Below are 15,014 nucleotides of genomic sequence, written 5' to 3' on the forward strand. Positions count from 1 at the left end.
GAGAATTTGTATTTAATACCAGATCATAATGGGGAAAAATACATCAATAATGTATGTCTGAAAACTAGTGCAAGACCTGACATGCGGTAATTTTTATATTTTAAAAACTTTAAAAACATCTTTAAAATGACGATTTATTGAAGTGGGATTTTGAGCCAAATAAACCCCGGCTTCACATGGTCCAGACATGAGCCACGATGCATTTGTAATGGAGAGGGTTGAGTCAGAGCAAATGGCACGTCTGTGACAGCCAGACCTCTGCAGACTTACACTAGTGATGAGCCAAACGAGTCGACACATGTGTCGAGCTCAGCAAGTCACACCTGTGTCGAGCTGTGTTGCTGTGTGTATCGCTTTAAGAAAAGTCACATAACCGATACATCTACTGTATCATTTGGTGTTGTTTGTGTCAGGAACGCTGAGGCAGCTCGTTTAGAGCGAGGAGCGCGAGGCTCAAATCTGTCGCTGTGTCTGTTCATCATGACAGAACCACAGAGAAACAGAAGATAGGCCTGTTCAGTGTGGGCTCATTTTTATCAGTCCCACATGAACCTCATCACAGATTTACTGAAATAACTATATTATTTTAACATCGTCATCTTGTCATGTATCACATATACGTGTACTTTATTCTACAATAGGCTGCGATTTGCTTTAATGACACAAGATTGCATTACCTTCTTGGTCAGGTCTTTCATTTGTTGGAATATCAGACTGCAACTATCACAAATGAGTGTTGACATGTCTGAATGAAACAAGCCCTGCGCTGTGTCAATGCCTCTGCATAGGAAGCAGGGTTTTTTTTAAACCACCAGATGGCGTTATAGAACACACCAACAGTGTGTTGGAAATGTGTTACACGCACCTTGAGGCCTCATCTACCCATCACTAAGTTTTAAAGTCTAAAACACTGTAGTCTAAAACATTACTGTATTGCTGTCTAAAGATTAGACAATACAGTATTCTAATGTTACTTTTGTGACCAGGTTTAATTACCTCATCTTAAATAATGCAAAAAGAATACCATAAACTTTTAAAGAAATTACATAAAGAAAATAAGTCAGGTGTGCTCTATTAAAAGTGTTTAAACAATTCTTGTGGTTGTAGATTTACCCAACTATTGATTACAAACATAAACTGTATAAAAAAGTGAACTAAGCAAGTGTGACTGCCTATAGATCCATGAATACATTACAATACATTACTATATAATAATAATATATATACAAATAATGTAAATAGTGCTGTCATGCGATAAAAAAAAAAGATTAATTAATTATGATCTGTAATTAATTAATCTAATTAATCTCATTTTAATCTCACCTAAAAATTGCTGAGAAAAGCCTTCAATTTGATGTATTTTCATTTAAATTCATTATTACATTATTGTGGCAGATCAAAAGACTGATATAGAACAAAAAATATATAAAGTCATTTATTGTTTAACAAATCTCTCCAAATTGGCTGTTGAGCCCAAGTCTCCATGAATAAGAAACTGTTTGCTGTAAAGTAGCAAAGACGAGGAAATCTGAACATAATAACTTTTGTCTACTTAAAGACAATAAAAAGTCCAGTCTTTCCTTAACCATATTAAAAATATTATTGATAGAGAAATGCTTTATATATGAGATCACTGGTTTTAGTTCTGGTTTTAGTTCTGGTTTAGACCTGGTTTAGACCTGGTTTAGACCTGGTTTAGACCTGGTTTAGACCTGGTTTAGACCTGGTTTAGTTCTAGGTTTAGTTCTAGTTTTAGTTCTAGTTTTAGTTCTAGTTTTAGTTCTAGTTTTAGTTCTGGTTTAGACAAGTCCTGGTTTTAGTCTTGGTGTTAGTTCTGGTTTAGAGGCGCACAGGAGGAAGCGCGGTTTACGCAGCGTACGCGAGAAAACACAATCCACACGCGGCTCACGGGAGCACGTCGGTGTCCGTGCAGTAACTACGGAAGGAAACGTGGTCCGCGCGTTCTCAGGTTAATGACGATGACTCTGTTCTACTGGCTCTACGACCTCGTCCACTGTGCGACTGACGCCGCCAACGTTAACATGACATTCACATCGCTCTTAGTGCGCGCGTTTTGTGTGGGTTTCCGGCAATGAGTGGAATTACCGAAATAAAAAAAATTATAAATGTGTTTTTTTGTGTGTGTGTGTGTGTGTGTGTGTTGTTGTCCCAACAACACATAAAAACAGGTTTTATAATAAAGCAACTCGCATACAGAAACACTAAAGTTAGAGATTAAAAATGAGATTAACGCGATTAAAAAACATAACGCGCTAAATATGACTGTAATTAATTAATCGCAATTAACGCGATAATTTGACACCCCTAAATGTAAAGACTGCTGTCATTTACGGCAATGTAATGGCCTCTTCAAACAACAAAACATAATTTATTGAATTTTACTGTATCTGAAACCTGCAGTTTAGACTTCCACAAACATGTTCTGTAATGAATGTGACTCTTGTATTAGTTTAGCTGTGACCTGCTCTCAAATGTTAATTCTCCTGGATTTTTTAAAATGCACTGTGAACTTAATTCTGAAATTACAAAAGTTAAAAATAGGAAAAAACTGGACTGATAAGCCAAGGCATTATACAGTGAGTAATATGAATTTTGTCCCTCTTTATCTCTAGATATTAGATTTTAAAAATATATATACTTTACTACTAGTACTTGCTTCACAGTATTACACTGTACCCCCTACCCCCATTTTATAACCACTGCAGCTGGAGTACTTCTTGTACTTCATGCTACTTAACTATTGATTGAGTCTAATACAATCAAATCTAATCTAGTTACAAACACCCAACAGCACACCTCATCTGTGATTTAGAGTCCCTAGGAGCTGGTTTGTAGAAAATGATTCAATGTCATTACAAATTCATCCAGTCTTAGTATAATTTAATCTGCGAGTCAGTTTTTCAAATAATAATTGTTACTGGGCACATTTAAAACATGTCAGTCTTGCATCTTTACACTATAGACAGATTTAATTTGTGTAGAATGTGAAAGAATTATGCAAAAGACAAACAATACTTCACAGAAATTAGGCTTTCCAACCAACATACCAAATACATTATAATAGATGTGGAAATGCAGATGGTATATCGTCTCGGTATATCATGCAGCCCTAGGAATTTACCTTCACAAAAATCCATTTGCAAGTCAATACTTGGCACAGAAAAGTACTGACCTGATTCTGCAGAAGAAGGACTTGACCTGAGCACAGTCGAACAAGACTCCAGCTGCAGATACAAACAGAAGAGGAATGAGTAAAGCTCAATAAATTGTGCAATATCACATTTAACTGCTGACAGATTTTTTTCAGTTTCTAAAAAAAAAAAAAAAAAAAAAAAAAAAAGTCACAAATAATCTTTTTAATTTTTTGTTTTACAAATGTGAAAATTAATAATATCAGTTAAACTCCACCAATATTGGAGCCAATATCACCCATTCCTATATTGCAGCATGTTTTACCTTGTTTAAAAGGTTGGAGAGTCCAGCTAGTAAATTGTCAAGTGCCCCTTTACCCCATCCCCTTGCAATCCCTCCCTTATCCATTCTCTTCATCCTCTCTCCAGCTCTCCCATTTATTTATCTTCATCTTCGTCTGTCTGTGTCTCTCTCTCTCCCTCCATCCTTCTCTCTGCCTCTCTCTCTCTCTCTCTCTCTCTCTCTCACCTGTATGGGAGTTGCTCCATGGTGGCAGGTGTGGCTGGGCTGTGTGAGAGTAGAACACATTCACATCTTGATGGAAAAGCAGCTCGACAAACTTCGCCGACTCCAGGAACTTCCTCTTGCAGCAAAGGATGCTGGGAGCCTGCTCTGAGGCATAGAGCACGCGGCAGGTGGCCAGAGAGAAGACCACTACAAACGAGTCCTGTGGGGGAAGCAAAAGAGACGCACACACAGCAATCACACAGCGGGGCAGGCTCTCACACACTGTACACTGCAGTAAATGTAAACCAAAGGAGCCATATGGACAGCAACAATAGGCCTCTGAAAAATATCTGTCCTTTATTATTAATAGCAGGACTGAAATCTACTGGAAAAATATCAAATTGAAATTATCAATGCATCCATAGCGTTTCATAGAAATTGCATTTAATTTGTGTTTGGCAACGGATCCCACCTGGATAATTGACTGTATCAACATCCTGATTTACTCTGTTCTGTCCTGCCCTATGCATACGTACGGGAGAGGCTGTCAAACTCCAGATAAATAAGGACTTTCAGAGGCCTCTTGTTTTGTATCCAAATGAGATGTAACTAAGGTTGTTTTCACACTGTCACTACTTTGGGCTGTTCTATGCAAATTGCAGTGGCCGTGTAGCAGTGCAGGTAGCAGTGCTTGGAATTTGGTAAAAAAAAAAAAAGCTTGGAAAATATAGGCCTATTTAAAAGGAATCGGCACCGCAGAGTTGCTGTTTGACACATTCAACTGACCAGGAAATTTGAAGAAAGTTAATATCGGTGGACTTGTCTCCTGCCTGTTTGTGCACCGATAAGCCTGAGTCAGTCTGTGGTTCAAAAAGCTTTCTCTCCTCTACCACCAGCATACAGTCCTCACAGTGTATTCAGCCACAGGTGAAAGAAAAGTTGTATCGGCAAGCGTGTGTGCATGGAGCTGTCTGAAGCGCGTTGTCATACGAAGTTTGGAGATCAGCTGATGCCTCACGTGGCACATGGTGCATGTTTGCGGTGAATAAAATGTGGTGTATGTGAAAAAGGACAAAGTAAACATAACTAAATCTAGTACGTACTGGGGTTGATCCACAAAGTGCAGTAACGTGTGAAAACAACATTAGTACAGTATAATAGCAGACTAAATGTAAACAGTAAAAGCTGAGCTTATGTAGACTTGATTTTAGTTGGTTCTGTACCGTGTTCTTTAGAGTGTGTTCAGAAGTGACTCTCTCCAGCTCCTCCAGAGTACACACTGTGGCTGTTTGCCTCTCGTCTTGACCATTACGCATCAGCAGCTTGTAGTATTCACTGTTGGCTAGAGAAATAAAAGATGATACTTTGTGATGAAGTAACTCACATATTTAAGTAGATGATAGTCTATGTATTAAAGTACTAATGTTGTAGAACTTTAGACTGTACAGGTGTGTATGGAAAATGTCATTGTCACTGAATTGAATGGACTCATCCTTGGATTTCAGGTGCAAGCAAAAGTGGGTAATTAATGCTTGAAGTTACACTCTGGTGACATGGGGGATATCTGCAGTTTGAATAAATCAGTAAGCAAATATAGTCATGTTTTAGTCCTTTATTTAGAACTAGCTTATTATGGTTTCATCTAAATTTAGACCATGTTCATCCACAAATCAGACCTGATAAATTTCCAGGATTACATCTAGTGGCACTCTGAATACCTTAGTGGTTATTTAAACTCTTAGTGGTGTTAATTGAGTGTTGCGTTTTAATTGTTCACAGTTTGAAATCTTGAAAATACTAGATGTGCGGAATGTGATTTTCTGATCATGGGCTCTCCAATTACACAGATTGTGTGGTTTGAATGTCATTTTAATAATTTTACAATTTAGTCAGAAGTCTGATAATGGTGAGTTTTTGTGCATGTAAGTGAGTAGTACCTTGTACTTGTTTGACACAGTTGAGGGCATAGTGCAGAGCCTCCACAGTGGAAGCTTTACTGCGGCTGCGTTTGTCAGAAGGAAGTCTCTTCTTCATCTCAGCCACAGTGATCATCACCTCCCTGTGTGCCTGCCCTCGCCCGGCCGCCTCACTGCTGCTGAAGGACAGAGGAGTGGAGGACAGAGTCAGAAGAACCATAAAATACACCATGTGTTACACAATGTTACAGTTCTAATACAGTCTCTTCTTGACAAACTTAAACTGCATATGCTAGGTGTTACAACTTTATTTGCTCATATTTGCCCAGAAGTTTTAGCCCAAAAATATTTAACAAGGTTATTGTTAACACAGTGTTTATAATAGCTGTGTTAAATCGTTCATGACAACAGCAATAACAGTGAGGTTTAAGTGATGTGGAAAATAATATGTCTAACTGCCAGGACGTCAAGATTATTTGGTGAATCAATGATTGTGATTGTATAAGTCACAATATAACTGAACAACAAATAAATTATTTTAAATAAATATAAATAATTTCAATTCCAAGATATGCATATTTTTTATCTGTCAATGTCATTATATACCAGAATTGTAATGAAAAATTTCATTCGGGATAGGATAAGAGCTTGAGCCAGATTGTGCACATGAAGAAAAATCCTGTGAAAATTTTTGAACTTGACTACACAATTTAGCTATTACACATTTATGTTAAAATATCTTCTGTATTGTGAAAATAATCATATCATTAAAATTTTGACCTGATGAAGGCCGAAGGGCTGAAATGTGTTGGCGTGATTTTAACTTTATCTGTCATGTGGTATTAAAGCCTTTTAATTATTTTGTACTTTTTGAGTGCCTCAGTTTTTTCCTGCTTTGAACTAAAATTTGATATTTTTACATCCCTAGTCAGGAGGATGGGCTCCAAAATGGGAAGTAAAAGATCTGCCCCTCGAGTTCAGTTCTCACACTCATTAATGCTCCTTAGTTTTTCTTCTTTCTTTAGTCTATTCATCACTTGCTTGAAAACTGCTTAGTCGTGTCTTGCGTCTCGAAAACTACAGCACAAAGTTAATCGTTTTAGATTTCACTAGGGGCGCCAATGTAAATCAGAACACTCACCTCTTTGTTGACGTTGATGCTGAAGTTGACCCAGTCATGCTTCCTGGACTATGATTGGCCGAAGAAGAGAGGTCATGTGATCCGCTGGTCATTTCCTCATCATCTCCTCCATTTGCCGTATTCTCTTCCTGTTCTTGCTGTTGCCTGGGTGACCCACTCTTCTCTCCGGTGATATTCGGATCTTCCCCGTCCAGCCCTCCGTCCCCGCTCGCCATTTCTGCGCTCTGGTCACACATGATCTTTTTATTTTTTTAGGTAATGACTGAGAAGTGGGTTTTGGTCTTCATATGTTCAGCAGCCACCAGTACAGCCGTGCCATTATAAGGAGGGGGGCTGAGGGGGACCTGGAAACAGAAAGAAAAAAAGTTAAATGAGGGCTTCAAGATGAATCGCCATAGTATAACTGTATGCATTAGCAAATCACAAAAGTTGCCATTTTTGAAGTACCATAATCTCCCCCACTAACAATATATCCTGTTTTATTCTTCATAAAACCACTAACTCTGTAGTTGAGATTTGTACAAACATTAGTATTAGTTTGTCAATTCTTCTGAAAATGTGTAAAATGTCAAGTTTAAAACAGAATCTTATTGTTAAAATATAAAAATCGTAAAATCAAATCTAAAAAATTGCAATCAAACATCTTTCCCCGATCGTTCAGCCTTATGTTAAATATTAAAATGTACTACAGTAAAGTAAAGGCAGATGCACTGTTAGCATGCTAGTTGTTAGCATTGTCTTGATGAAAAAATTCCATTGTGTACTAATTGCAGTAAAAAGGAGGCCAAGAACGCATTAGCCAGTACTCTGCGAACATACTGCCTACTTTCCAAAGATGGGTTATATTAACAAATTAATCTCTTGTATTGCCTCAGTATTGTTATCGTTATATTCAAAAATACATCAGTCCTACAGAAATGTGCTTAAGTATCACACATTTATAAAGTGACAAGGGATGTAACAATAACCGAAATATTGTGATATTGTATCATCAAAGTTCTCACAATAATATCGTGGTCCATGACAATATATCAAACTACAAGTCTCTTTGCTTAAATTAAGATTTACAGTGCAGCAATAGCTAAAAAAAAAGACAGAGGGAACTACATAGACCATGATCCTTTGCTCCATTTCAATGTAGATTACAAGAAGAAATAACAGTTATAAGATAATAGTTCTTTGGATTAAGTCTTAAGTCAAGGCATTTTAAGAAGAAAAAGTAGCATATTAACAGCTTTATTAGGCTCCAAAAAATATCTCAATAAATATCGTACCGTGAGATGTATATCAAGAAAATGTCATACAGAGACATTTGGATATTACATTCCAAATCGTGAGCCTCTCCACCAATTCATGAGCTTTCCTACGATATCGCAATAAATATTGTACCGTGAGGTTCATACCACTGATATCGTATCGTGAGACTTGGATATCGTTGCACCCCTAAAATTGACAGTAAAATTACCCCCAAAAAGTGCACAAATATTACCCTGTAGTAGGGCTGTCACGATAACCGCAAAAATGAATCACTGCGGTACTAAGAGGCCCAGCGCGATCACCGCACTTGACCAAAGTGACCCGACCCAGAGTCCTGCACGGGTCCATTTTTTAGAGACCCGCCCGGACCCGTTAACATTCCACCCATCACTGCCCGTACCTGGGTTAGTCCTGGGTTAGTCCTGGGTTAGTCCTGGGTTAGTCCTGGGTTAGTCCTGGGTTAGTCCTGGGTTAAGGTGCGCCTGCGTAGACCATCAGGTGACCGCAGGCAAAAGGACCGGCATAGAGCTCCACTCCGCATGGACACGACAGCCCTACCCTGTAGCCTTATTTTATTTGCCATTTTTTAAAATCGACTCTTTTTGCAGTAGGGCTGTAACTGAGCAAACTGTTGGCTGACTGATCGACAGGACATGTCTTATCTTTAATTAGTCGACTAAAAAAGGGGCATGGCAAAATCTCTCAAAACTATAAAGTAACCAGGTACATCCAAACTGCACTCACACACCTACAACTGCAGGGAGTTCATGCAGAAACTACTGAAATATAGAAAAGTACTAGCAAAGTGCATTCATAGGTAAAAATGTGCTTATTGAACTCACACCCTTGTGCCGTTCAGTAAATAAACAAAATAATGAGTCAACTAATAGCACTTCACTATAAACAAATGTTGCATATTTTCAAGCAATTTCACAACATTCTCAATATTTTAATAATCCATCTCTAGTTCTGGCAGCGTTGAGCATCCTCTGCTCTGTGACTGGTGCAGCAGACTTATTACATAACAAGACCTGAGTGAAGCATTTGGCGATTTCAGTATAAAGTCAATAGGCTAACACTGAACCTCAAAAGAACAGACTGGACCCGATCTCCACAGATGGATGAATATTCCAATGTGTTCTCGAGAAGCAACTATTAAGCATAACATAAGGCCATTCTTATCTCTCCACAGATCTGGCCTGTAAATTGGCTTAAGGGCTACAAGATACATTGCAATCTAATATGAAATATGAATGGATGCGATTAGCAAATGCTCCAATTTAAGTACCATAATACCACAGACAATAACCCCTTTTATACTGCATAAAAAATGCTAACCCTGTAGTTTGGATATGGACTAACATTCATTTGATATAATATGCAAACGGATAGTTTGTCAGTTGATAGAAGAAATTACAAAAAAAATAAATAAAATTTACGATAAGTTTGAACAGAAAACATAAATCTCAACACTTGTCAGAAAACCAAAATCCCAATGCCCTATTTGGCCTGGTGTGGTGCACTCTGTCTTCAGGGAGACAGATTCATTTATTGCCATACTGTAGAACATTAAAGGCAAAACAACAGGCAAGGCAAGGCAAGTTTATTTGTATAGCACAATTCGTACACAAAGTAATTCAAAGTGCTTTACAGAATAAGAAATACATTAAACATCTTTGTGGATACGAGCATGTGGCTGACCCTCTGCCAGAAAAGTTACAGTGCATCTGTAATCAAATTACACCATTTTGTACTTTTTCCCACATGTAGAGCACCGGACGTTACACTGAGTTTGGATATGGTCAGACTGGGGTTGTCAAAAGGATCAAAAATCAGATTCTAATTGATACTAAAACTAATACTAAAAAGTCACATTCACAGGACACAAATGGACCTTTCCTGAATAGCTTTAAGCGGATCATGAGCTCTATCAGAACAAGTATAATGTGATTTTGATTTATTTAGTTCTGGCAGTAAAATAAAAACATATATATACAGAACAGATGTAATATAAAAAAAAAAACACTATGATCTAATGGTGAAAATCACACATTCTATTGTGTGAATTGTGCTTTTTTTTATTTTTTTATTATCAACATGGCATCAGAATCAATATTCAATACAGAGTCTCAGTACCAAAATCAAGTTTGAAATGTTAGTATCACACACTGGTATGGGGGCTCTTTGAAATACATCCCTTTTCAGTCACTGAGCTTACACCTTGAACCAATCTGTGGTCGGTTTATTAGTGAAAGAAAATATCTAACAAAGTAATTAGCTTTAGTCTGAATGACTCTTGATATCCACCAGTCATCCCTTCTCACATGTTCAGGTCATATTCTGCAGCTTATATTGTGCACCAGCAATTCTAATGAAACATATGTTTGCAGGGTAATGTGTGATGTGTGAAGCATGTCCAACGTCAAACAACAAGTGTTTCCATTAACCCATTGACGCCGGATGCAGCATGGGTTAATAAAAAGTAGGGCTGGGCAAAAATAATTTTTTAAAATCGCGATTAATCGTATGAGTTCGTGCGATTAATCGCCCGCGGGAGCCGCAGCCGGAGCCCGCAGCCGGAGCCCGCAGCCGGAGCCCGCGCCGGAGCCCGCAGCCGGAGCCCGCAGCCGGAGCCCGCAGCCGCAGCGGAGCCCGCAGCCGGAGCCCGCAGCCGGAGCCCGCAGCCGGAGCCCGCGGCCGGAGGTTGATGTCAGATAAATACAGGACAGGGAAAAGAACTGCAACAGTCACACGTAAGTATATAACTCCAGCACACTCACTATACATAAAATTCATTCCAGTATAACCTTTTTTTCCATGCAGGTTTCTGCTTGGGGGAGGTGCCTGAGATGGAGCTATAGAGAGAATTAAAGAGCATAGAGTTCAGACTAGAAGCTGTCAAATTCATTTCCCTGATGAATAAATGTGTTTCCCCATTTTTGCTAATTAAAATGGAGAAAAACAACAAAGTTTCAATCCTGTTTGCCATTTCCACATTTCTGCAAATTTGGACTGTTTTTGTTCAGAAGAGGTGGGCCTAAATATATCACAAGTCTTCAGAAGCCAAGAATTGAAATGGTAACATGTGAATAGTTCTTAAAAACAAATGCATTTATTTACTTCATGTTAAAGTCATTGTCATAATTCTATTAAAAAAATAATACTTCAACATAGCATGTTTCCACATGCATGTCTTCTCACCACTGTAATTGCTTACTACAACTACAACTACTGCTGCTGCGACTGCGCTTTAAGAGGGCAAATCGGGTCAAAATACTCATAACTCTGCGTGTGAGTAAAGGAACCACAATTACCAGTTACTACTACATAATGCTTACAATGCAAGACAAAACAATTCCATTATCCAAATAGACACCAAAACTGAAATTAGATCCTCCATTTTACCACTACTACCACTCCAACAACAACCACCACCACTAAGTCCATGCCAACATTGAAGAAAAAAAAACAAAAACATTATGTCCTATCTGAAAAAAACAAACATTGAAAAGAAAAAATAGATTCACCAATCTGCACCAAAAAACACGTATTACTACAATTACTTCTACAACCGCCTATACTATTACATACTGGTCAACCAATTGCAATAAAAAAAAAAAAAAACAGACCATATCCTCAAGCAACCACTACCAGATTATACAACTACTGCACATTACATACATTACAGATGGACCAAAATACATACCAAAAGTGAAGCAACAATAATAATAGCTCCTTAGCCCATATTCCTTTATTCTGGGAGAAGCAAATACCCAGGCACGTATGTAGCAGGAATAGTGACAGCAACAAGCCTAACGTTCATGTGATGGTAACGTATCCCTTCCCCCATTCACAGTGAACTCAATAACCCAATGTAACCAGCCGCTTCTATAGGCTTCAAGGGCAATGCTCCCTTAGCACATAAGGAATGCATAGGATTGGTCCAACTGCTAGTGAACAGTGTGAACTAGTTAAACAGGAAAATAAAAATGTAAGTTTATGTAGTTGTGTAATAACCATTTTGGATAATCTAGGCCGATGTGCGGTTTGGATAATTATGAAAAATATATTGTAATGACTAAACTACTAAATATAGATACCTAAATTAATCTTTAAAATACTCAATTTAGCAGGTATAGATATTGAAAAAAAATCCATAAACATTACAAACTTTGACAGTATGAGTGTAATTTTTAACTTTATCAACACCAGTACACCGCATGGTAACTATGACTTTGTGCTGAAAATTACATTCTATCGTCCGTCCTTAGAGAGTAGAGTAGAGCGTATCGAGCCTTTTCTTTTGAATAGTTTAAAATCTTTGTATCATGATGAATAACACTATTATAGACCAAAACATGGTCTCCTAAAAATGTGATAAAGTTCAATAAACAGAGCAAACTAAAACAGAAAAAAACTACAACAAAATCTGTATCTGAATAGGATGCATAACATGCTAGAGAATACAATGCAATGTAAACAAACAAAAACACTCTGCATGGTTAATTAGTAGTAAAATGAATAATGTATACTGGATGTATTTGTTAATGACTTGCATAAAGTAGTTCTGCAGCCAAGTAATTAAAGAATGAATTAATTGGTAGTTTACAGATTGTGGAACGATGTGATGAGGTCATCTTCCCATAAACAGGTGCAGGTGTGACATGTATAGTCGCACCCATTTTTTATGTTTTGAAATGGTCTTGTACAGTTAATACCATTCTGTCTCTATAGTCTGGGCAGCCATGAAAAGGTCTAGTACTCTCATTGGGCTCTCTGCCAAAATAATAAAAATAAAAAAATATCTATAATACAATACAATTTAAATTCTGGGGGAGAAGGGCCAGATTTCCATACTGATTTCTCAATTGATTTCACAGTATTTTCATTAGAAATTTCAAAAGGGAAAAGGTGCTGAACCTGATCAGTTGGCCAAAGGAATGTTGTGATATCATCCAAGACCCAGCTATTCCAGAAAACTAGTTAAAACAACAACAACAACAACAACAAGTTCACTCCAGTGATATAAACCACTAGGTGACTGTAAATATGTCATAGCTAAATGTATGGTTTGGATGACCTCAAACACTGGATTGCAGACTGACACACACACAAAAAAGTAATATGTGGTAAAATAACAAGCATGGGGTCAGATGAGGACAAAGTGAGTCCTTTCTTTCGCAATGTGTTCAATAATAGAAGGAACCTAAAGATAAGAAATGTAGACAGATAAATACGCTACTATAAGTGAAAAAGAATGATAAGTCAAGTTAGTTTCATATGCATTGACTGAGTTTTGGTCATAAAAAGCCTTAAAAAGGTTAATAAACAAATGGCGGCATGCGTACTCACAGAAACTAGTTGAGTTTACGACTACGCACAAAGCAATGCACACAGATAAGGAGAAGGCATTTTCTCACACTTGCATAATCTAAACAAACAACTATGAAACTAATATGCGTCTTAAAGCGTTTATATAACACAGTCTTGGTTAAACAATAGGCATTTAAGCAAAACAATCGACCAAATTAAACCCGAAATTTCGCAGTCACTCAACCCGTGAACGTGAAAATACACACACCAGATTTAAAAATACCTGTAACAACAACAACAAAAAAAAGTACAGACTGTTCCCGATTTCACAAATACAATGGTTTTATTAAGTGGGAATCGACAATAAATACAATACGTAACAAATAAGTTAAGTTCTCTCCCTTGTTGTAGAAAGTCCCTTCACTTCTGACATGTTATGTAGTAAGCTAACACTAGCAACCATAACCATGCATACTAGCCTACAACTCCGCGTGCTAACTAAATGAACAAAAAATATTTAAAAGTCCAGCTACCGATCAGGCTAAAAGTGTCACAAAGCATGCTACAATACTTGAGATTAGATGGAAATAAGTTGCATTTATTCAAGTGCATACATTGACTGGGCGAGGTATAGTTAGCTAGCCAACAAGCTCGAAATAGCTAGTCAAGAACGACAAAAAACACCAATAATCAAAGCGCGATTTACCTTTTAAACAGCGCAGGTGTGTCCGCAACAATTCCCAAACTTTACACGTATCCGAACGATGTCAGATTTGCAATTAAATGCGATAAAGTCAGTAGCCACGTCGCTAAAATCACCAATTCCTACGCGTAGGACACATTCATGCAACGTGAGACCGCCATATGATTGACACTCCCGCTGCACGCTGATTGGTCTGACGTCACTCAAAGAAGGGCTGTGATTTGCGGAAAAGGTGTGAGTGGGTGGGGTTTGGCACGGCGGTGCGGTCAGTGGCTCACGTGGATTTACATGTTACACAACACAGCCACAACACATGGGGCAGTCCAAAACCCAGGCATTTCAACCGGGGAGGGGCATTTGGGCTAAATATATAGAGAAAAAAAAGTGCGATTAAAAATAGGAATGTATTAAAAGCCCCATTATACATTATTTAGCTCGTTTTGAACATATTTTAGAAATCATCATCTCACCTTTTTTTTTTCTTTTCAATTCTGTTGTTTGCCTTACTTTAATGCATTGAGTGGTTGCAACATTATAGCACCATTGATGGGGTCTCTTATCTTTTATATTTATGTTAGATTGCATGATTTACATAATGCTTTGATTAAAGAGCGGTAAAAGTAATTCATTTCCGATTCTGCAGCCAATAAAAAGCCATAATGCAAACAAAAGGGGAAATTACAATTTTAAATTACTTACTTTAAATTAGTTTAAATGAGGCAAAGAAGAATAACTGCCTGTTTTAAAGAGTAGTTAACTTACAATTAATACAAACAAACTAATCTAAACTTTATTTCTAAACCTGTCCTTAAACATATCATCTTGGATTTTATTATTTAGCTATTTTATTTATTTTAATTCATCAAATTCAGCGACCTACTGGTTGAACCACTCCCACTCGGACGAAATGCCTAGGTTTTAGTGAGACTACACAGAACTTAAAACCCGCTCCGTGTGAAGACTGCGCAGCTTCTGACTCATCCCAGTCCAGTCGATGTTACCTCACGTCGGCCACAGATGAGCC

At 37.7% G+C, this 15,014-nt stretch overlaps 1 protein-coding gene across 4 annotated transcripts in view; it reads right to left on the minus strand.

Moving 5' to 3' along the window:
* The window catches only part of per3 (period circadian clock 3), a 33,707-nt gene extending 19,556 nt beyond the window's left edge, over positions 1-14,151 (minus strand). For 2 of the 4 annotated variants that reach the window (XM_055160897.1, XM_055160895.1), the window contains exons 1-6: positions 13,994-14,151; positions 6,718-7,061; positions 5,598-5,752; positions 4,884-5,002; positions 3,682-3,880; positions 3,194-3,245 (exon numbers count right to left, since the gene is read on the minus strand). In XM_055160897.1, coding sequence (XP_055016872.1) covers positions 3,194-3,245; positions 3,682-3,880; positions 4,884-5,002; positions 5,598-5,752; positions 6,718-6,953 — 761 coding nt within the window. In that variant the 5' untranslated portion in view covers positions 6,954-7,061; positions 13,994-14,151. Of the gene's footprint in view, positions 1-3,193; positions 3,246-3,681; positions 3,881-4,883; positions 5,003-5,597; positions 5,756-6,717; positions 7,062-13,993 lie in introns of all 4 variants that reach the window. The other 2 variants (XM_055160896.1, XM_055160894.1) reach the window with 1 other exon arrangement.
* Positions 14,152-15,014: the final 863 nt, after the last annotated feature.

This window comes from Boleophthalmus pectinirostris, unplaced genomic scaffold (assembly GCF_026225935.1).
Source record: "Boleophthalmus pectinirostris isolate CB_2022bp ecotype Guang Dong unplaced genomic scaffold, ASM2622593v1 HiC_scaffold_3, whole genome shotgun sequence".
Taxonomy (NCBI): Eukaryota; Metazoa; Chordata; class Actinopteri; order Gobiiformes; family Gobiidae; genus Boleophthalmus; species Boleophthalmus pectinirostris.